General features: G+C 51.2%; 1 protein-coding gene across 1 annotated transcript; it reads right to left on the bottom strand.

Moving 5' to 3' along the window:
• Window positions 1-3141: 3141 nt before the first annotated feature.
• On the bottom strand, window positions 3142-19500 carry CACNG5 (calcium voltage-gated channel auxiliary subunit gamma 5). Its single transcript, XM_041485656.1, has 7 exons — window positions 19375-19500; window positions 14512-14816; window positions 7492-7758; window positions 6847-6933; window positions 5826-5966; window positions 5073-5218; window positions 3142-4681 (listed from the first exon to the last, which is right to left on the bottom strand). Exons 3-7 carry the CDS (start codon window positions 7697-7699, stop codon window positions 4424-4426), a joined length of 840 nt encoding a protein of 279 aa, XP_041341590.1. The 5' UTR covers window positions 7700-7758; window positions 14512-14816; window positions 19375-19500; the 3' UTR covers window positions 3142-4423.
• Window positions 19501-20399: the final 899 nt, after the last annotated feature.

The raw sequence follows: 20399 nt of genomic DNA, 5'->3' as shown, positions 1-20399 counted from the left end.
GGAAGAATAAGACTATTTAATTTCTTAGCACACCTTGAATAGCCCATGGGGCCAACTCACATTTGGGAAAATGAATACACAACCTTGATGAATAGTATTAATAATGCAACACAAGGACTTGAGAGCAGAGCACTGTGAGCTGGAAACCCCCACGCTGTGTACACCAAGTCAGCTCCTGAGCCTGCCACAGTGGTGTGTTTTAGGGAAAGCACCATAAAAAATACCTTTGGGTCTTGTCTGCTTGAAGCTGATAAAGGGCACAGGTCTTTAACCCTGTGTCCAGGTGATGCAACAGCAAAGTTCATCTGGGGCATCCCCAGCAGAAGGATTTGCTCTCCCCCTGCCTACCTGACCAACAGCTCCATGGCCCCTCCTGGGCAAGAGCAGCACCAGCTTGCCTCAGAACATCCACCCAAACCTCATCTCAGCACAGCAGCTTCAGCAGGGCTCTTGGGCTGCCTCCTTGCCTGGAGTGGGGGGTTACTGCCTCACCTGAACCTTCCCAGGGGCTCCTCGTGCCCACTGCCACCGCAGCTGCAAGGGGAGCAGCACTGGGGGGCCGGTCATCTGCACCTATCTGTGAATTTATGTATTTAATCATGGCTTTGTCACTGGGCAAGAGCGGGCTCTGGAGCCTCAAGATGCTCCAGCAGCAACCGGAGGAGAAGGAGGCCCAGCACAGCCTTGTCATTCTTGGCTATTTCATTACTGCTCATGGTGGGTCTTTAATGAACCCCTTGCATCCACACCTCACGGTTCAGTGAGGGCTGCCAGGACACTACTAATGGGAAAATGGCTCCCACAGGGCCCTATCAGCCCTGGGCCATGGGAGGGTTGTGGGGTAAAGGGGGAATGAGGAGAGTCCTGGGGATGCTGGCAGAGGAGCTTTCATGTCCCAGAGATACAGGCCACAAAATGCCTTTTTGAGCTTACAGAAAGGGGATTTGATTAAAAAACCCCACACACAGAAGGGCAGGGTGGCTCCTGGGAGTTCCCTGAGATCTCGGAGCATCCACCCCCCTAGCCATCCATCCATCCATCCATCCATCCATCCATCCATCCATCCATCCATCCATCCATTCCCAGGATCCCCAGGATGTGGGATGGAGGTGTGTGTGTGTTCTCTGCTGATGGCAGGGACAGAAAACCTTCACCTGCTGCAGGCCTGAGCAGCACCTGGAGCAGGGAATGCACTAGGATCAGGCTTTATTTAACCCTTAAACCCAGTAACTCGTTCTGCTGCTGTAGTTCAAGGAGCCACAGCCCTGTGCACAAAGACTCTGACACTAATTAGTCATTCATGCAGAACAGGATTTTTGTGCTTCTCAGCACAAACCGTTTTCTGTGCAGTGTCAGACAGCAGTCACCTTCCCACGGGCCTGGGGGAGGCTTGGCTCATCCCCTCGGGTGAATTTAAGGACTCATGGGGTAAAACCTCTAATTTCATTGGTAGCTCACCCTCAAACTCCACTTTTTATTTATTGCAGTCAAAGCAACAGACACAGAACAGAGCGAGAGGGCATCACTGAAGTGGGTGGGAGAGAGACTGCAGGAGAGGACTGAGTGCTGCTCCTCAGGAAGGGAGGATGTGGGGTAAAACCATGCCAGGTAATTAGAAGAGATGATAAAATCATTAATAGGTGTCCTAAAGGGGTGCTGCATGTACTTACTAAGCACTTCTTGCTTGGAGAACTGCAGCTCCAGGGTGGTTCTTGGGGCAGAGAGCCTGGCAGGGTGGCTGGGCTCACCCCATCCCTCACCCAGGCCAGGGCTCTGAGGATCCAAGGCTCTGGGAAAGTTTCTCCAGAGCCCACAAAGGTGTGATAACTGCACTGGGAGGCCCACAGCCAGAGCTGCTGCCACAGCAGGCACTTTGGGAGGGACAGAACAGCGCCCAGAGGCACAACCATTGCTGCCTGTGCTTTGCAAACACTACATTAACCTACCTAAAAGATGCCTTTACTGAACCAACAGCAAACATTTCTTTTAACAGATTTTTTCTGGCAGTCCTGCACTTGTGTTCACTGGGTGAATATGTGAACTCCCAGGCTCACTAATGCAGCCACATGATGAGAATGTCTCCAATGAATTAAAATAATTACTTTTCTAATTTGCCCCTAGACTCTGCTAAACCTTCTGGGGCCTTGAGGAAGGCATGAAGTTCTTCTAATTTCTTCTACTTGTGTAGGCAAACATTTAAATTTATAAAATGAATAATTCTGTATTTAATCAGTGCAAAGGAAAATTCCACTTGGGGACAGGGACATCTCATGGTGCTGCACAGGATTAACCACAGGATGACTCCCCAGTGCGAGGAATGTGGCCATGGGAGAGCCCTTGTGGCTCTGGCCATCAGCAGTTTTGGTGATCCTGAACATCTCCCTCCCAAGGACTGAGAATATCATCAAGAGTTACATGCAAAGGCAATAGCCTTTGAGCCACCAAAAATCACCAGCATCAAGCCCAGCAAAGCAGATCAGCCCCTGGGAAACTCAAAACGATTGCTTGTGAACTCCAGTGGGTTTTTTGGAGCCAAATCCACACTGAATATGGGAATCCTGATGGAAAACTGATGGTTTGTCAGGCTGGGGGCAGGTGAGGACCAGCAGATTTGTTACTGGAGGGTGGGGCTGTGTAGTGCTTTAGTGCCTGAACCTTCCCAGCAGCCAATCTGTCACCTAGCACTTAAAAACTGGGGCTTAAGTGAGAGCACAAAAGTGCTCGAGGGTCATACAGAGGGTCAAACTGAGGGTGAATAGAACTGTGCCTACAGAAATATGCCCTGATTTTAAAACCTTGCAAATTAGGAATCTACTCAGATATAACTAAATATGCATTACTTGCTTCTCTGGAGGATGTGGAGAGGAGTAATCCTGTTCCAGAGCTGGCTGGATGCACTCCTGCAGTGATGTCCTGTGGAATGGGTGTTGTAATGGATGCAAACAGTGGTGCTGCACCAGGACTTGGCCCCTGCTTTGGAGGAGTTTATAAATAATAAATATTTAATAGCAAATAAAAAAAATAATATTAAATAATAACAACCAAGAGGTCCAACATTCATTACGTAGTGTGCTACAAATGAGGTTAAAACTGCATATATTCTATTTCTTTTAATTAACAGTAAGACAAAACAAGCTCAAATATACCAAGAGTCCCCAGACGGTTTTGTTCTGCAGAACAGAAATTTTCAGAAAGGTTGAAAATAACAAGAACAGAAATAAAGTTTGGGCAAAGCTCTTTCTCCTGCAAGGTGACAAGCTGTGGCTCGCATGAGGGATCACAGCCTTTTCCTTCCCTGCCCTTTGTTTTCCATCAGTGGCAGTGGTGTTTTCCTCTGGCAGCTGGCTAAGGCCAAAATGCTAAAGCATCAAATGAAATTTTCAAACTTAAAACCTCAAAATAAATACACACACACACACAGAGGGAAAAAAAAAATAAAAAAAAAAATAAAAGAAGCAGAGAAATTACCGTTTTCTTGCCAAAATGTAAAATAAGCCAACTATTTTGCTGCAGTGGACTTGTACCAATAATCTAAGCTACATCACTTTACACCAGTTTGGGGTCTTGCCTTTCACTGAAATGACTTCTTTCCACTAAATCCCGCACCTGATGTTTCCCATGGGCAAGGTTTAGGTTGTTTTCCACTCAATGCTGCACAGAAATTCTCCCATTTATGCTTCAGGCCTCCTGTCTATAGGATGGCAGAGGAAATTTGGGTGCTGGAGCCATCCCTCCCACCCAGCACCCCAGAGTGCCTCCAGTCCAACATGAGATATTTAGGCAACAGTTTCCAAGTGGCCATAGAGGAACAACAAGCTGCTGGTGTCCAAGCCTGCTGAGGTCTCATGGAAGGATGGCTATTTCCCATTCCAGCCTGGCTGGAAGTGATATCCAGCAGCGAGGGATACCAACCAGTAAGTGCTCAGTCAAGACAAAATTTATATTTTTCTAACGCTGGTTGTTTTTTGGAAAGTTACACAAATCTTTTATGCCTGCTGGTGTTCAGGCCAGTAAATATAGAATTCAATGATACAGTCGAATGCACAAACTTTATCGGCCTACCTACCTACACCAAAAAAATACACCTTTTTTTCCCTTAGTTCTACTCTATTTTCTTTTTCCTGCTCTTGAGTCCAGCCCTGGATTTATCCCCCAGGCAGAACTGCTGTTTGCTCAGCGGGATGAGCTGAGAGAGGAGGACTTTGGAGAGATTCTTAGTTATGCAGGGAGGAATAAAACAACCCAAAAAACAAAGAAAGGGAAACATCCCAATTCTCTAGGTTACACTACTGGTTATATAACCAATCTCTCTGGTTATATTTACGCTCCTATAAATAGAGAATTGGCCAGAAAGAGCGGCCTAAAAAAACGACAAACGGAGTCGGGGCGTGGCGCCCACCGGAGCGAGCGCGGGGCGCGGGGCTCAGCACGGGGACGAGGACATCTGGTCGTAGTCGGGGCACTTGAGCAGGGCTGGGTAGTTACTGTTCATCTGCAGGGACGCCTCGCTGGAGATGTCCGAGGGGCTGCGGCCCCGCGCCCACGCGTCCGGGTGCAGGAACTGCCCCGAGTAGTCGGAGCAGTTGCTCAGGCGGGGCCGGTAGAAGCCGGGGTGGGGTCTGTAGAGGTCCTCGGCCGTGTAGCGCTTCATGAACAGGTACACGGACATCACCCCGGCACTCTGCGGGACAGAGACACGGCCTGAGGCTCTCCCTGCCCATGGCTGCACCAGCACCCACACAGGGCAATGCAGAAATTGCTTGTTTTGTGCTGTGCTGATGCTCAAAAGCACCCGAGCGCCATCACTTCCCTGCCCCGTGCCGTGGGTCTGTGCAATGAATAATGCAGCACAACCACATCTCTGCTTTTCGTGCCTGGCATCAAACTGTGATCAAATGCCCCATCACAGTGCTCCATGTGTGGTTTGTCCTCCCCAGATGTCCCCTTCACACTACACATCACCCCCCTACCCTCCCAGCCCTCCCTTAAACCCCGTCTGAGCCCCTTTTTGCCAACAGCCTCAGTCTGCCCACCCCTGGGAAGGGGATACACTTGTTACAGGGTGTGGGTACCTCTGTGAGAAGGAACGAGATGGCAGAAAAGGCAAAGGACCACCCATATTTGTAATTGAAGAACGACTCCGAGTCCTTGGTCCTGTTGAGCACCTCATCATTAATGCTGGATATGTAGAGGACCAGCCCCACCACCAGTGACAGACCTGGGGAAGGACAGTGGGAAATGCTTCAGGGATGAAGCTGCTGAAGAAACACCTTCCCGAAGGCCTGGCTTTGAGGGAAAGTGAAAAAACTTGGGAGTGTGCTTGTAATAATTGGGGAAAGGAACTGCCCTCCTGCTGCTTCAACCCAGGGCACTCTTCTCATTCCAGTCAAACATTCCCTGCTCAGGGAAATCTGTGAGCACTGGGAGGAGAGATCTGGCTCCAGTAGGAGCTTCTTCAAAGCTCAGCTGTCACAGCTATTTGTTTAGCACTTGCACAACACCATGAATAAAACATTCACTTTTCTTGTGTAGACACAGCCCAACCGAGCAGTTTGAAGTTTCAGATCTCTCCTGCAACTGATGTTTCACAAGAAGCATCCTCTCCCCCAGCACCTGCTCCTGCCTTGGTGGCGGAGCCTTTCCCCACATTTCCACAAAGCTCTGCATCCATCCCAGGAAGTCTGATCAGGCCATGGAACTGAGCTGGGAGTGATGAGTCTGACAAGGAGGCAGCAGGGCAGGTTAGGAGAACACCAGCAGCTACCAAAGCAAACGTGCTCCATGCTCAAAGGCTGTCAGGAGAAAACCTGACTTGCAGAACTCACCTGAGAGGATGAAGAATATCCCAGAGACGAAGGCAAGGATGGTCCTGTGAGGCCGGATGTGGCCGATGTTGCTCAGGATGAAGCCGATGAACATGAAGAAGAGGCTGACCAGAGGGAAGGGGGTGGCAGAGCGGATCATCTCTGGTGAGAGAGGAACAGAGGGAAGTGAGAACAGGTTAATATCCCCTAAATAGTATGAGTAATGTGCTTTGGCTGGGTGAGAGAGCTCCAACCCTCCTGCTCAGACCATGTTGTGTCTAAGTTTCTCTCCTTGCTAATAAGCTGAGTAAAACATAGAATTACGGAATCACAGAATGGTTTGGTTGGAAGGGACCTCATGTTCCAGCTCTCTGCCATGGGCAGGGACACCTTCCACTATCCCAGGTTGCTCCAGGCTCCATCCAACCTGGCCTTGAACATTTTCAGGGATGGAGCAGCCACAGACTTTCTGGGCAATCTGTGCCAGTGTCCCACGTCCATGGTGGTGACTCTGCTGATGTTTGCATTTCTGAGGGCTCCTGTGTGAAATGTTGCATAGGAAACCATAAGAACCTGCATTTTTCTCTAGGTTCACTGCATGTTTCAAAACACTTCTATTTATTAATTCAGAAATGACTGCAGAATTCATCGTGAGAGCTGTGACACTCCATCCTTAATTCATCCTGCTATATAATGTGTAAAATTGCTAGGGAATAAATACAGCTGCAAATTATGGAGAGGAGACTAAAAAGCCAAACACTTTGATATACATTAGTGCTGAATAGCCAGTGACAGGAAATTGTACAGCTTAGAGCCTCTGTGGCCATCCTGCCATTAGAAAGGGATGTCCCCAAAAGCTTACGAGCACTCTGGGCAATTCCCATGGTAAAAAATGTAGTTGCATCATTGTGTGGCAGCACTGTCAAGGAACTCAGAGCTTCTTTGGCAAGGGCACAAAGGGGATTTCTTGGGGAGGGTCCCTAGTTCTTGGGACTCGGTGATTTGCAGGATGTAAAGGGTGGAATCCCACTAAACCACTCACTCAGGACGTTGATTGTGGATTCAGAGGTCAGCTGGATGTTCATGGGCATGACGTATTCGATGGTGAAGCACCGGCCACGCTCCTCACCTGCAGCAGGCAGACATGGACAAAAACGTGAGCTCTGGAGCCAGGGAGTTTAAAATCATCCCAGGGGCCATATCAGAGCTTCTCACTTCTCCCCTGACTTTTCCAAAGCAGCTGAAACTTTGTGACATTTCAGGTTGGTCACTTTGAGATTCCCATTCCCTTGGATTCTATTCAACTCTGTCCCTGCAGCCAAGCTGCTTCATCAAACTTGGCACAGGCTGAGGGAATGGTCCAGCTGACCTGAATCTGAATTTTGCAGGGATGAAATGGAAAGTTTTTAGCTGCTGCCCAAGGCGTTGTGGCTGCAGCTCTGGAACAGGGCAGGGGGTCTGGCAGGGCAGCAACAAACTCACCAAAGCCTGTGTGCAAAGGCAGATTTATCCTTTGGGCTGTTAAAGTCAGGCATGAAGAGATGACATTGCTTGCCAAAGGTTGTACCTGAGTTTGGAAGCAGGGATGGGCGGAGCCTCTAAAAATCCCATTTTTCTCGTTCCTTTCCTGCTGGGTGGCACTGACACACAACAAACCGAGGCGATGTTTTTGGCCGGGAGACCCTACCTGCCAGAAAGCAGACCCTCCAGAGCCCCGAGTGCAGCGAGAGCTTGATCTCAGCCGTCTGGTTTTGGGGCTGGACGATGCCCTCCTCCAGGTAGAGCCAGTAGTCGGTGCTGACGGAGATGCCCAGCAGGCCGAGGCCGCAGACGGCGAACACGCTGCTGAGCAGGGTCAGCGCCTTCCTGCTGCACGCGCTCATCGCCAACTGCATCGGCCGCGGCCGCGACGGGACGGGAGGAGCGCCCAGCACGGAGCCGCCAAAGCCCTGCCCTGAACCAAGAGGAGCCATTAGAACAACCACTGACAGACCCAGAGCTTGAACCAAATCCCAGAACACTGCTGCCCCGCGCCGGGCCGGGGTGGGGAATGGCACAGCACAGACGGGATGGGGAATGGCTCAGTGTCCTGGACTGCCATGCAAATTGTACTCTATTTGCGATCTTGTATGGCAGTTGTCTTCTGTTCAGTGTTCAGTTTTCCTTATCTCTTCTACAACTACTTATCCCTCCAGGGAGACATCTGCTGATAACAGGCCATGGAATGTCCCTGCATGGCTGATAAGAACTACAGCATCCATTGGTACATGCCCTGCCTAGAGGGAGGAGCCAAGCATTCCTACCTGGATATAATCTGAGATCTCAAACATTCCTACCCAGATGTAATCTTGAGATTCTGGAATACCAGCACAGCTTCTCCACTGGATTTCCCAGAGGAACAGCAGCTGCCTCTTCCACTGGATCTTCAGAGGAAGACTACACCCTTCTACAGGATCCCTGCTCCAGCAGAACCACCCCTGACACTGCAGGAGGGCTGTAGCCACAATTCCAATTGGATTGCTACCAGCACCTGACCCACAGGGTGTCAGGTTGTGTCTGACTCTGTCAGTGTTGTTTTGGTTTACCGCATTGTTTTTTTTACCCTTGTATTTTCTTCCCTAGTAAAGAACTGTTATTCCTGCTCCCATATTTTTGCCTGAGAGCCCCTTAATTTAAAATTTATAGCAATTTGGAGGGAGGGGGTTTACATTTTCCATTTCAGGGGAGGATCCTGCCTTCCTTAGCAGACACCTGTCTTTCCAAACTAAAACACACAGCATGGAAGGGAATGGGAGCAGCTCCTTCCTTGGCTCCTGTTGGGTTTGCTGCAGGTGAATTCCTGCTGCTCCAGCCAGAGCTGGCACTGATCCCCCAAGGATGGAGGCGAACTGCAGCATCTTATCTTATCTCCCTGCAAAGCCTTATCAAGCGCTGCCAGTCCCTGGCACAGGAGCTGCTGAGGATCACTGACATTGCGATCAGGGATTAACAAAGCAGCTCTTAACTGCTGGACCAAGCCCAGCCCCAAGCAGCTCCCATCACCATCCCTCTCCCCTCCAACACTGCCACTTTTCCACTTCCATGGTAGAGCCATCAATCAGGAGATCATGCTAATTTTGCAAAAGCCATGCTACATTTATGACATCACCAAACAGCTTGAAGCAGAGTGGCATGACACAATAATCTGGTTTTTTTTTGTTGTATTGCTCTTGCCAGAGCTGCCACTACCCTCCTTTGTCCAAACCCACCTTGTGCTTTGGAGGGAGGCAGGGAAATGAGGACAGAGAGTTGCAGCCAGGCCCTGGGCAAACATTAAAGGAAAAGCTTCCCTCATGCCCATGTCACTTATGTATAGCATATTTTTAAATTATTATTATTTTATTGCCCATTTGCTGTTTTGGGCAAATTAGCAGTTCCCATGGTGCCCTGCAGACTGACAAAATAGCACCAGAAATCAGATTTCTTGGTGCAGTGGAGAAAAAGTGAAATTGGTATGGGGGGAAGGGAGGTGGGGGGGAATCCACAGCAACAAAAGATTAGAGGAATAAGAGCAAGAAGGAAAAAGATACGTGTGAGAGGTGGTCTTGTGTGGAGTAGCAAGGAGGCAGATAGTGCCACTGACTGCTGCTGTAAAGGCAGAATGAATCACAGATAAGTGCCATGTCATGTATATTTTCCAAAGCACATTTTGCTGCTATTCAGCACTGCAAGCAATAGGGAAAAATATCTAAATCCAGCTAGACAACAAAAGCTACTGACTTTCTAAGCAGGCTGCATCTTCCTCGGGCTCCCTTCAGAGCTGCACTAGTTTTGTTTCACACCCTCAGGAGTGGCTCCATCACTCCTGTGTTCCCTTGGTGAGCAGACTCCCTGGGAGAGAAGTCCTGTTGCTATTATCACTGCAGTAAAGGCGATGGGTTTAGTGATTAAATCAGGAGACACAAATCCTGCCTGGACCAGGAGATGACAACTCTCTGTTCCAACACGGCCAAACAGACTGGAGGAGGGTGTTTTTTTTTCTAGTGCCTCAGATGCAAATATATTAATTCTCCCTTGCTTACACAGACTCTCAGAGATGCCAAAAGTCCTCACAGCTTGTACTTTTACACCTGAAAGCCTCCAAGGATAATGTTGTGCCATAATTCCCTCATGGTGAAAGCGCGTAGCTGATGCTGAGAGAGGTTTCTTGCTCCTCCACCACTCTGGGGAGATCTGAGCTCTTGCAGTGCTCATCCCCAGCACTTCTGTCTCGCAAATCCACAGCACCAGCTCCCCACACCCATCCTGGGTTGTGTCTGCAGCAGTTTCATTTAGATTAACATGAAGGAAACTTGTAGTTACTGTGGAATCCAAAGAAAGGCATTTACTGAACAGATGCAACACCCAAGGTCTGTGTGCCCCTCCAGCTCACTGCTCTGGGTAGCAATAAGAGAGAAAAGCAGGGAATGCTGCTGGAAGAGTATCAAATTCTTGAGTGAAAGGCAGAGAAGGAGAGAGAGTCTTTAATTATCAGATCTGACCTCGAGTCCAAAGCAGGCAAGTACATCTTGGTAGGAAGCAGATGTACTCGCACCCTCAAGCGCTGCAACAGCTTTGACAATTCCCTTCCACATGAAATTAAGGATTTGGCTCTTCCTACGTTCACACTGTGCCTTTCCCCAGAAGGTTCCAACCTACAGCAAGGGATTGCTGTCTCCAGACAGCCCAAGAAAGTGCTCCAGCTCACACTCTGCAATCTTTCCCTCCACCTTTGGCTTCGCTAACCAGCCTCATTTCCAATGTATTTAATGCTTCCCTCAGCTCAAGAAAAGTAGGATGTGTTCCCAGGAGAAATACCTCCCTGCTAGGGGAGCAAGGAGCCAAGTGCTGACAGGATGCTCAGATTCTTTTTTCCCTGGAGAATTAGGAGACAGCAGCCAGAGAAGAAATTGGTGGCTATGGGGCAGGGAAGCACATCAGCCCTGCAGCTCCCATTTCCTGGGGAAGATGGCACTTCCCATCTCTATGGATTCCCACTGGATTCAGCTAAAACACAGATCCTCTCGCTCATCCATTCTTCTCCCTAGCTCAGCCAGAGCCATATTTTCTAGTTGCTGCCTCAAAATGAACAGCATTTACTACAGGGTGTCTCATCCCTCTTGGCATTTTGGTGCCAAAATGGTAGAAAGAACTGGGATCTATTCTTGGCTCATGTATCATCAACAACCATCCTCCCTGCACATTTTAGTTAATAACGAGCCAAAAATCATAGTAGGGAGTATGTGAAGGTCCAGATAAAGACACTTAGAGGGGAATAATGAAGTATTTCCTGTGATTTGCTGTCCACCAACATCAGGCACTGGAAAACAGACCCATTTGGGCTCATTTCTGTTGGTGTGACGTGAGCAGCAGGGACAGGGGCTGGGCATCAGCCCGCACCTCTCAATTGCCTCATTTCTTTCCCTCTCACACTTCAATTTCCATGAGATCATGGATGTGTTAAAGACTGGTGCCTATTTCTGCCTTGCTGGCACATAGAATCCAGCCTGGTGTGATGGGGAACAGGGGTAGGGATGGTGCAGAACTTCTGCCTGAAACAAACCTCCCCAGGTCCAGTGCCTGGAGGACTCACAGGGCTCCCAAGTGAAAGGTTTTTCAAGGACAAGAACAGGAACTGGCTTGATTATCAGGAAGGACTTAGTCCACAGTGACCTTTATCAATTGTGTTATGCTTCCTATGGCTGTTTGGTTTCCAAGAGGAGCTGGATTTTAAATTAAATGAGTAGAGCCCCAACGATTTCCAGGAAATGGAACCTTAGAACTGCTCCTGCTCCTTCAATCACACTGTGCATTCTGGTAGTAGTCCAGGGAATAATAAAGGCGGTCTGCAACGTAATCTGCAGTCTTTGGAATGAATTTCTCCTTGCCTTGGAGCAACAGTTGCTGATGGAAACAGCACATAGCCCTTGCTGGGCCTGAATCCTTTGGGAAATGAAATGAGCACTGGCTTGTTTCTAATGCAGTTCACCCAGATTTGAGTAAGTCCTTACCTGTTGCTCCACAGTCACAGAAAGGAAATATCCTGGGCAGATTTCTGAGCCCACATCTGTGGCCTAATGCCAAGCAAAGCCACTGCTCTGGGCTATGAGGGTGGGCTGAGAAAAATGAATGTATCACTGGTCAGCTGCCTGGGCAGGAGGGTCACCTCAATAAATCACTGCTCTGGGTTCACCAGAAAACAGCAGAAAACCCTCCTGCCCTGGGTAAAGGCAGAAGGAGCAGGGCCAAGCCATTGATTTTTATGTGACATCATTTCCAATTTCCTGACATTTGGGAGGAAGGGAAGCCCTGCCAAGGTTATCAGAGCAGATAGGAGGGAAGAGTTTGTGGAGGGGTGCTGAGGTCCAGGACAAGCCTGGTGGCCTGTGGCTGTGAATGCCTGGTCCATGCTGCAAACCAAGGACCAAGGGAAACCAGAGATTCAGCCATGGATCTGGAGCAGTGGGAGTGGCAGAGCAGAATGTAAAGGAGAAGGAATGAAGCCAGTGAAAAGGGAGTAGGAAACCCTTTGAGTGAGCAATGGATGTACAAAAAACTTCAAGGAACTGGGTAGGAGCAATCAAATGCTGGAGAGAGTGAGATGTGATGGAGCTGAACTGAAAGGACCAGATCCCACTAAGCTGCAACAAGAAATTGGGCTGGCTAAAAATAAAGAGCCTTCGAGCAGTGTGATCCCTTCCTCAGGACACAACGCAGGCCATGATATGTGAAAAAAAAAATAGGTCAAGGAGAGCAGCTCTTTCAGAGCAAAACTTCTCAGAGCTGGCAGTGCTTAGGCAGGCAGGACAGTGCCCAGGCCACCACTGCACTGTCACCCTCCTTCAGACAGCACAGCTCACCCTGGCTCCCTCAGGGGCAAAGCCAGAAAAGGCTGATTTGGTCATTAATAACCCTGGTGCAATAGAATGATCCCACCGAGCTCATGGAGCACCCAAAGGGTGCAAATTCTTCAGTCCCAAAACAGGGTGTGCAGGATGCAGCCTGAGGGCAGCTGAACTGGTGCTCTTTGGGCTGGCAGAGAAGGCTGGACCAGTGTGAGGAGCACAAGGAGAGCTGACTTTAAGCACAGCTGAGGAGAGGAAGAGGAGGAGATGGTGAGGGCAGCGCCCATGGCTCCATCTGGGATCGCAGGAGAAGCAGCTCCACAAACCTGACCTGGAAAACTGGGCAGCTGGGAAAGAAAGTTCTGGTTTTGGAATTACTGTTGGCAAGAAACAGCCCCTCCTGAAGCTTGGAAAAGGTGTGCTGCAGGCAGGAGAGGAGCACAGGGCTGCTCTGGCTCCATAGAACAGCTGAAGAGAGCAGAGATGGCTGCAGAGAAAAGCAGCGTCTCCTACTTTTCATTGAGAAGGAAATTTCCAGAGAGGATACGGGTTGGAGCTGGTCCACAGGGTTCCAGGTGCCCTGTCCTAGGCTGCTGGCACCCACCAACTCCCCTGGCACAAGTGGAGACTGAAATACATCAGGGAGCTTTAAGAGCTGCATTAGTGTCACACAGAAATGTCAGCTTGATTTCCGAGACAGAAAACACGTATTGGAAAAGTGCAGAAATAAATCTTTTTGATGTGGAGGAGGTTTAGCCCGATATTAAGAAATAAAACAGCCCATCTCATGACAGTTTGAACAAGGGTTTGTAACTGTGACTATGAGCAAACAAACTTCAAAAGGATCAATACTGGGCTTGAAAGCTTCCCCTCAGCTGGGAGCAGCAGCGCGGCGCTGCCATTACCGACGCACAGACACGGCAGCGCTGGATCAATGGGCACACAGGCTCTCCAGGGAGGCTTTAAAAATAAATAAATGAATAAAAAGAAGGCTGGTTATGAGTTATTTAATCCCAGATTGAGCCACAGCAATAACAAACCTATTAATTTTGTGCTTGTCATCACACACCGGGAGCACCTGATAAATAATCAGTGAGAAACCACGTGAGAGCTCACACACTGCAAGGCTCTCCACTAACTGATTTTGGTAATGAGATTACTTGGGATTTTCTCTCTTAAACTTGACTTACATAATTTTTCTGAGAAGTTGTCTTTTCCTTAGCACTTCCTGTTCTTCATTTCTTGCCAGAGTTATTTTTTGCAGTTTGGTGAAAAAAATCCTGCCATGGCAGTGCAAGAGCGATGGAAATGCTGTATAGAAAGCACCATAACTTGAATCTCCAAGGCTGACCCACTTCCCTCTCTTTCTTTATCTCACACCAGCCTTTTTGCTGTGGACTGCTCAAAGCCTGCCCTTTTGCCTGGGTCAGGTTTGCAGAGGGTAACTCAGCCCCCCTCAGCTCCAGCACCAAATATAAGGAGATCAAATGATATTCCCGAGGTCAAAGGAGAAGTTACAGAGATTTATTTCCCACCCCAGTCCTCAAAGCAGACCAATTCCCAAACTGGCCATGTCTGCCACGCTGCTGCACTCACTGGAGTGATGGCACTGCTCCAGCTCTTTCACACTAATGGCTTGGGATGAACCCAGCAACTTCCAGCAAATAAAATCATCCACCAAGCAGCCCCATGGTCCTGGTTCACAGGCTGCTGGCACAGCCCGTGTGTGTACAGCCAGTCTCATTCACGTGGTCCTTCTGGATCCACAGATATCCCCCACAAAACTTTCATAGAACCCATCCCACCCACGTGTCTCCTTTTCCCTCGGTGTTTGAGGCTCTTACCTCTGTTAACCCCAGCTGAAGGGATGCTTTGGCAAGTGGAGAACCTGTGATGGGGCTGAAGGTGGGAAGAGCAGTTCTGGCAGATCAGCTGCAAGGATGAGGATCCTCACTGGAGGCTTCAGCTGCTGGATGGTCTGGGAGGAGCTGGGAGTGGGATGGCTTTGGAAACAGGCAGGAGCCGAAGGGAGGGCACAGCCTCAGCTCTCCCCCTCTGACTGAGCCACAGGAGGCTTGCAGGGTGCTGGGACACAGGGACAGGCAGATGGCAGGCAGGTCTCTGCATCCACGTGCTGGCAGCTCCTGCCCTGGGGTGTTGTAGGAAAGCATTACACAAAGTGCATTTCTCAAGAGGGAAAGAGGAGCTAAAGCTCTGAGCTTGCAATATTGCCCACACACCCAGGTCCAGCTCTCCAGGCCTAACCTAAATCTATCTGTTCAAAGTTTACACCCCTAACAATAGCTGAGCCCTGCCCTTTGCAGAGCTCTTCCCAAAGCCCTCTCTCCCTAACAAATCTGACACAGAATTCTCCTACTCACAGTGTGTCAGAACACTCACAGTCAGGGACCTGAGCCCAGCTGCTGGTTTCAATACCCTACAAAAAGCTACAAAAGCAGAATGAAAGAGGGAAATATCTAATGCTGCAAAGCAAAACAGCTGGGGACTGTGCTAGAGGAGCTGCAGAAACCTCGCTGCCATGGGAGCAGTGCCTGCCCATTAACCTCTGCCTGAGGTGCAGTGTGGCTTGTATTTAGATCCCAAAGACATGAACTGCAGTACCCCAACGATCCAGTGACCCTGTTCAGGCTGCAGCACTGTGCTGCCCTGTGCTCGCCTCGGCTGGCACGGGGACAGAGCCAGGGATGAGGGAGAGCAGCTGGCTCAGCCCTGCACATCCACTCACTCCAGCACCAAGCTTGGGCTGCTCTGGTGGGCTATTAAAGCTTTAACAGCTGGTCCTTGTTCACCTCCAAGTATCGTTTAAGTTGGCACAAAGTCCTATAAGAGCCTTGTAGATTAAAAACGGAAGAATAGTCCTCTTCCTTGCAGCTTTTCAAGGTTTCTGTGTCCTTCCAGCAGCAAGGCAGGTAATGATTGAAGTACTCAAGCACCTCTTCTATAAGATATTGATGTTTTAAACTGAAGTGGGTGTGAGCAGAGCCCCCGAATTCCGTGTAAGCACTTCAAGGGCTGTCCATGAAATGTCTCTGAGCTATAAACACTCACTGCTGTGGAAGGTCTAAGAAAAGCCCCAGGTAGAGCCCGAGCTCGGGAGCTGAGGCTGCTCAGGAGAGAGGGGCCAACACCCCCAGTTCCTTCTTTTCCCCTTAACGATCAGTGCATGACAGCTTGAGCTAAATTAAGATTGCTGGGAGGTAAAAATAGCATCAAGAGCTAATTAAAGCTCTTGCACTCCCTGTGTCGGTGGGTCCCTGAGCTGGGGAGGCAGGAAGCCACAGCTCTTCCCCCACTCCCGCTCTTCTCAGCAGCGCTGGCAGCTGGAGGGGTTTTATGAACATTTTCAGAGTGATAAATGAGAGAAAGGCAGCAATCCCCCCGGGGCCCTGGGCCCTCTGAGCACGCAGGGCTGCAGACAAGCGGCACATTGGGCAGGCAGCACGTGCTGCCCGCGGCTGCAGGGACCTGCGTCCCCTCGGCGTGGTTAAAGATGATGGATGGAGGGAGCAGTGCCTCGTTAGCCAGGAGCCTGCATTCCCTCTTCCCTGCTCAGAAACCAGCTTTACTGCAAAGCCTCTGAGCAGCGAAATGACGGCATAAAGTGCACCAGGGCTGTGTCAGCCACACCTCTGGCAAAAGACTTCAGAACCCGGTGACACTCGTGGCTGCCACTAAACCCAGTGACCAAGGCCAGCAGCTGCTCCACCTGCCTTTGCCCCAGCACTTTGGGACACAGCTCCTTGGAAGCTGTTGGTGATGCCTTCATGCACAACTTGCCAGGTCTGATGCTGAGCAGCCACTAAAGTTTGGTCCCATTTTCACATAAGAGAGGTCTTTGCTTTATGCAGTTGTGGAGTTTAATAATCAGGAATATTAATGGACATAACAAGTATTTATACATCATTGGAGGTACTAAACTTTCTACCACCCATGTTTTAGCAAGATTTGTTACCAGTTCCAGTATTTAACAGGGCGGACAGGGCAGGAAAAGCCATGCATGAGGTGGAGCAGCCTGAGAAGAGGCACAGGCACCACGGGCTGCTCAGGAGGCCATGGGCTCACCTGTCCTGCTCAGCACAGGGAAGTGCAGCCACATCCTGGCCAGGTCTGTGGGAACAGGCAGGGAATGAACTTGGTCTCACTCTTCTCCATCCTTCCCCCAGGCCAGCACCTCTTCCCAGGTGAAACCTGGCCTGGCTGTGTGTGCCTGGAGTCTGTGCTCCTCTCCTGTTCCCTTTGTACCCACCCAGCAGCACTCTCCTGCCACCTACACCCGACCTGATATTCCCAGCCAGCGCTGCTGCAGGGAAAAGGAACATCTGTCCTACCCATTCTGTGTCTCCTGGGAAGGAGCCAGGGCCACCTGTGGGGCTTTGGGGCAGGTCCTGCCCTGGCAGACCCGAGCCTCTGCTCCCGGGGATGGGGATGTCGTTAGGAAGCACAGGTTGGGCACTGGGTGGGGAAATGAATTATCCACAACTTGTCCTGGGTCAGTGGATGCAGCTGCTGTGCTGCTCCAATAACGCCCTCAGTGCAGCCTTGACATGGCTCTAACAGGGGTTTTCACTGATAAGCAATATCTCTCTCATTAATAAAAGAAAAACTGTAATTCCTGTCTTCCTAAAAGACCACACACAAACTCCACTCATCTGTGACAGCCCATGATGAGCCATTTTCTGAGCCTGATGAAGGCAGTGTGTTGTCCTTGCACAGATTCCATTTTGCCAGTAAATATTTTACTACAAATATCAGAAGTTGTGGCTCTACAGCTTTAAAACTCAGTGTGACTTTGACACCAAACCATCTTTCTAGAACACACCTAGAACCCAAACTGTTAATTTCAGTGAGATTAAGATCCCGACATAACTAGATGATGGGGTCTAGGTCAAAAGTGATTTTTGAAATGCCATGTTAAACCCAGGGGTTTAAAACCCAGGGGTTTAAATCTTCCCAGCTGATTTAGGAAAAGCTCCTCGTGCTCACTCCAGCCTCACAGCTCACTGATACCATTGAAATCTCTGCAGGCTTGTGCATTATTTCTCTTTTGTATTTTATATTCCCTCCCCTCTCCATAAATAAAGCTGAAGCTGCAAAAGCTGTGCTATGGATGCTGCCAGGTGGAAATTCATTCAGCTCAATGAATATATTCAACAGCTACAAGAATACAGCAAGGAATTGGAGAAACCCCCACGCAGAGGCATTTCTGTCCCCTGGATGTCACTTGGGGCAGCCTGGGGGCAAGGTGTGATGGCACAGGATGTGCTGCTGGGAGCCACTCTCCTGCCCTTGGGCTTTTTAGGTGGGTCCCGACATGACAGACTGAAATGTGCTGCTCAGACAGTGGCAGAGGAGCCTGTGAAAGGAGCCCAGACACGAGGCACTTGTGAAACCAAAGGGCAGCGGTGATGGAGACACGGGAACGCTCCTCCAGCAAAGCTGCCAGCCTGGGTCATGCCACAGCACTCACTCTGCTGCAGGAAACTCAGCAGAAATTCGCTTCTTTAGCTGAAATAGTCTTTAGCAGTGTGCTGGCTGAAGCTGTGCTATCTTCAGGGAATGCAACACCCTTGCTGCCCTTTCCAAAGGCTCACCTGTACCGTGCAGGCACCCGCCAGCTCCGACCAGGCCAGGGGGATTTGGGGATACAGGGACACAGTGGTGACATCGGTGACAGCGGTGCTGGGGTCAGACCCGCTCCCCGAGCATCCTTGAGGAGCTCCTGCAGCTCCGTGCCGGGAAGCCCCAGCCCTGAAAGCTGCAGAAAGCATCCCGCGCCAGGGGCTGCTGAAGTTCTACCAACAGCCGGCAATTAATCGAGAGCCAAAGGCCGTGTCAGAGCCTCCCTGCTCCATCTCACATCTCACATCTCATCTCACACCATCTCACCACCTTCCCCAGGCTGTGGATAAGGAGCTCGTGGAGTGAGGACAGGCTCCACGTCCCCGCTCCCTGTTCTTATGGTAACACACGATCCAAGCCTTTCCCCTCACCCCGGCACTTCACCTAACAAGCAGGTCGGGTTTTTCTCAGATAGCCTCGCTCCATTCTCACTCCCCGCTCCGAGGGGTTTGCTACACTGCAAAACATTCACAGCCTGACTTCCCGCAGATTTCATATTCCCTGGGAAAAATGCACATCCGTTTCTCAGCAGAACGCTCCGGACTGGCACCGAGACACGGCTCTGTTTGAGCAGCCTGCGGGGAAAGCCCAGGGATGGGGATCCGGGGAAGAAGCGCCGGGATTTTCCGGCTTCCTCGTGCTCAGGTCCTTCCCTTGGGAATCGGGCGAAGTCAAACGCCGCCACCCGAGCGGTGCCAGCCCTCGGGCAGGGCACAGGGGCACCTCACCCGGGCAGCTCAGCGGCTCCGGCCGCGCCCGCCGGGGCTCGCTGCGCTCCGGGGCCGCGCCGGGATGCGGCGGATGCTGCCCGGGGCGGTGCCCGCGCCGCTCCCCGGCCGGTTCCCACTCCCAGGGGAATACGGAAAGCACAGGGATACCTGCCCTGAGCCCTGCGGCTCCGCAGCGGATCCCTCTTCCCTCGCCTTTAAACTTTCAGGGCTTTATATCCATTTCGGAGCCCCCACGAAGCCGCCTCCTGGACCGTTCCCCCCGCTGCCGGGGCAGCCCGGCCCGGACACGGGAAGGAGCCCCAGCTTTCCCCTCCCCACGCCAGTCCCGGCACTCACCGGCCCCGCGGGAGCTGCTCCGCGGCGGGACGTGGCCGGCGTTCCCAGGGATGCTCCGCTCCGCTCCGCGCCGCGCCGGGAGAGCCCGGGGAGGAGAGGGCATCACATGGCGCCGGCGGGGCCAGCCCACCTCTCCCTCCCCTCCATGCCCCTGTTCCCTCCCTCCTTTCATCCCTCCTTCCCTTTCTCCATCCTCCCCTTCTTCCCTCCCCCTCCCCTCCCTCCTTCTCCATCCACCCTTTCTTCCTCTCTACCCCCCACCCCCCGCTCACTTCCCTCTATCCCTCTTTCCCCATTCCTGCCTCTCCTTTCACCCTTTCCCTGGATTTCCCCACTTTCCCTCTATTCTCCGTTTTTTTCCTCCTTTCCCTTCTCCTGCTTCCACCCCTGAGCTGTGAACGGAGGCTCCCGCTCACCACTGGGGCAGGGGTGGGATCCAGCCCCGCTCCTGCCCCTCTGTGCCTCCCCCCTTCCCTGCACTCCACACCTGCAAAAACTCTGCTCCAAGCGCTGGGGGGCTGCGCTTCCCGGGACACGGCTCCTTTGGGACTGGGGAAGGGGAAGCTGGCTCCTGCAGCAGTGTGAAAAGCACGGCTAAGGACACAGAGACAGCGGGGAGGGCTGGGGGCAGCAAGCCCAGTGTGCTGCAGAGCCAGCTTGGCAGGGCTGGGACCGAAGCAGGAGAGAGCCAGGGCTAAAGGAGAGAGGGACACAGGGGCAGATGCTGTGGGCTCTGGAAAACCCTGCCAGGCTGGGTGATTCAGCCAAAACACACCGACAATGAGAGGCAGAGCCAAGAAGAAGGAGGCAGCTCCATGGAAGTGTCCAGCAATGGGACACTTCCTTGGATCGAGCAGGAAGGACAAGAAAAGGGTCACACACCACGCAGGAACTCCTGCTGCAGGAGGTGCCAGCCCAGGAGCAGGGCCCAGGGAGCTCATGGACCCCATCCCAGCACCTGGAGCTCGGGACTGTATGGAAATTTCTGCAGGGACAGCTCATCCTCTGCAGGGGCTTTGCTCACA

The sequence above is a fragment of the Pyrgilauda ruficollis genome, unplaced genomic scaffold (assembly GCF_017590135.1).
Source record: "Pyrgilauda ruficollis isolate IOZ18807 unplaced genomic scaffold, ASM1759013v1 scaffold72, whole genome shotgun sequence".
Taxonomy (NCBI): Eukaryota; Metazoa; Chordata; class Aves; order Passeriformes; family Passeridae; genus Pyrgilauda; species Pyrgilauda ruficollis.
The sequence above is the reverse complement of the archived record's forward strand: the minus strand, read 5'-3'. Positions and strand labels throughout refer to the sequence as shown.

Coding starts and splice junctions, on each gene's coding strand:
- CACNG5 (XM_041485656.1), bottom strand. CDS start 7,699: ATGCAGTTGGCGATGAGCGCGTGCAGCAGGAAGGCGCTGACCCTGCTC. Junction 6,934..7,491: donor GAGGGTCTGCTTTCTGGCAG/GTAGGGTCTCCC, acceptor TGCCTGCTGCAG/GTGAGGAGCGTGGCCGGTGC. Junction 5,967..6,846: donor ATCCACAATCAACGTCCTGA/GTGAGTGGTTTA, acceptor CTCTCTCACCAG/AGATGATCCGCTCTGCCACC.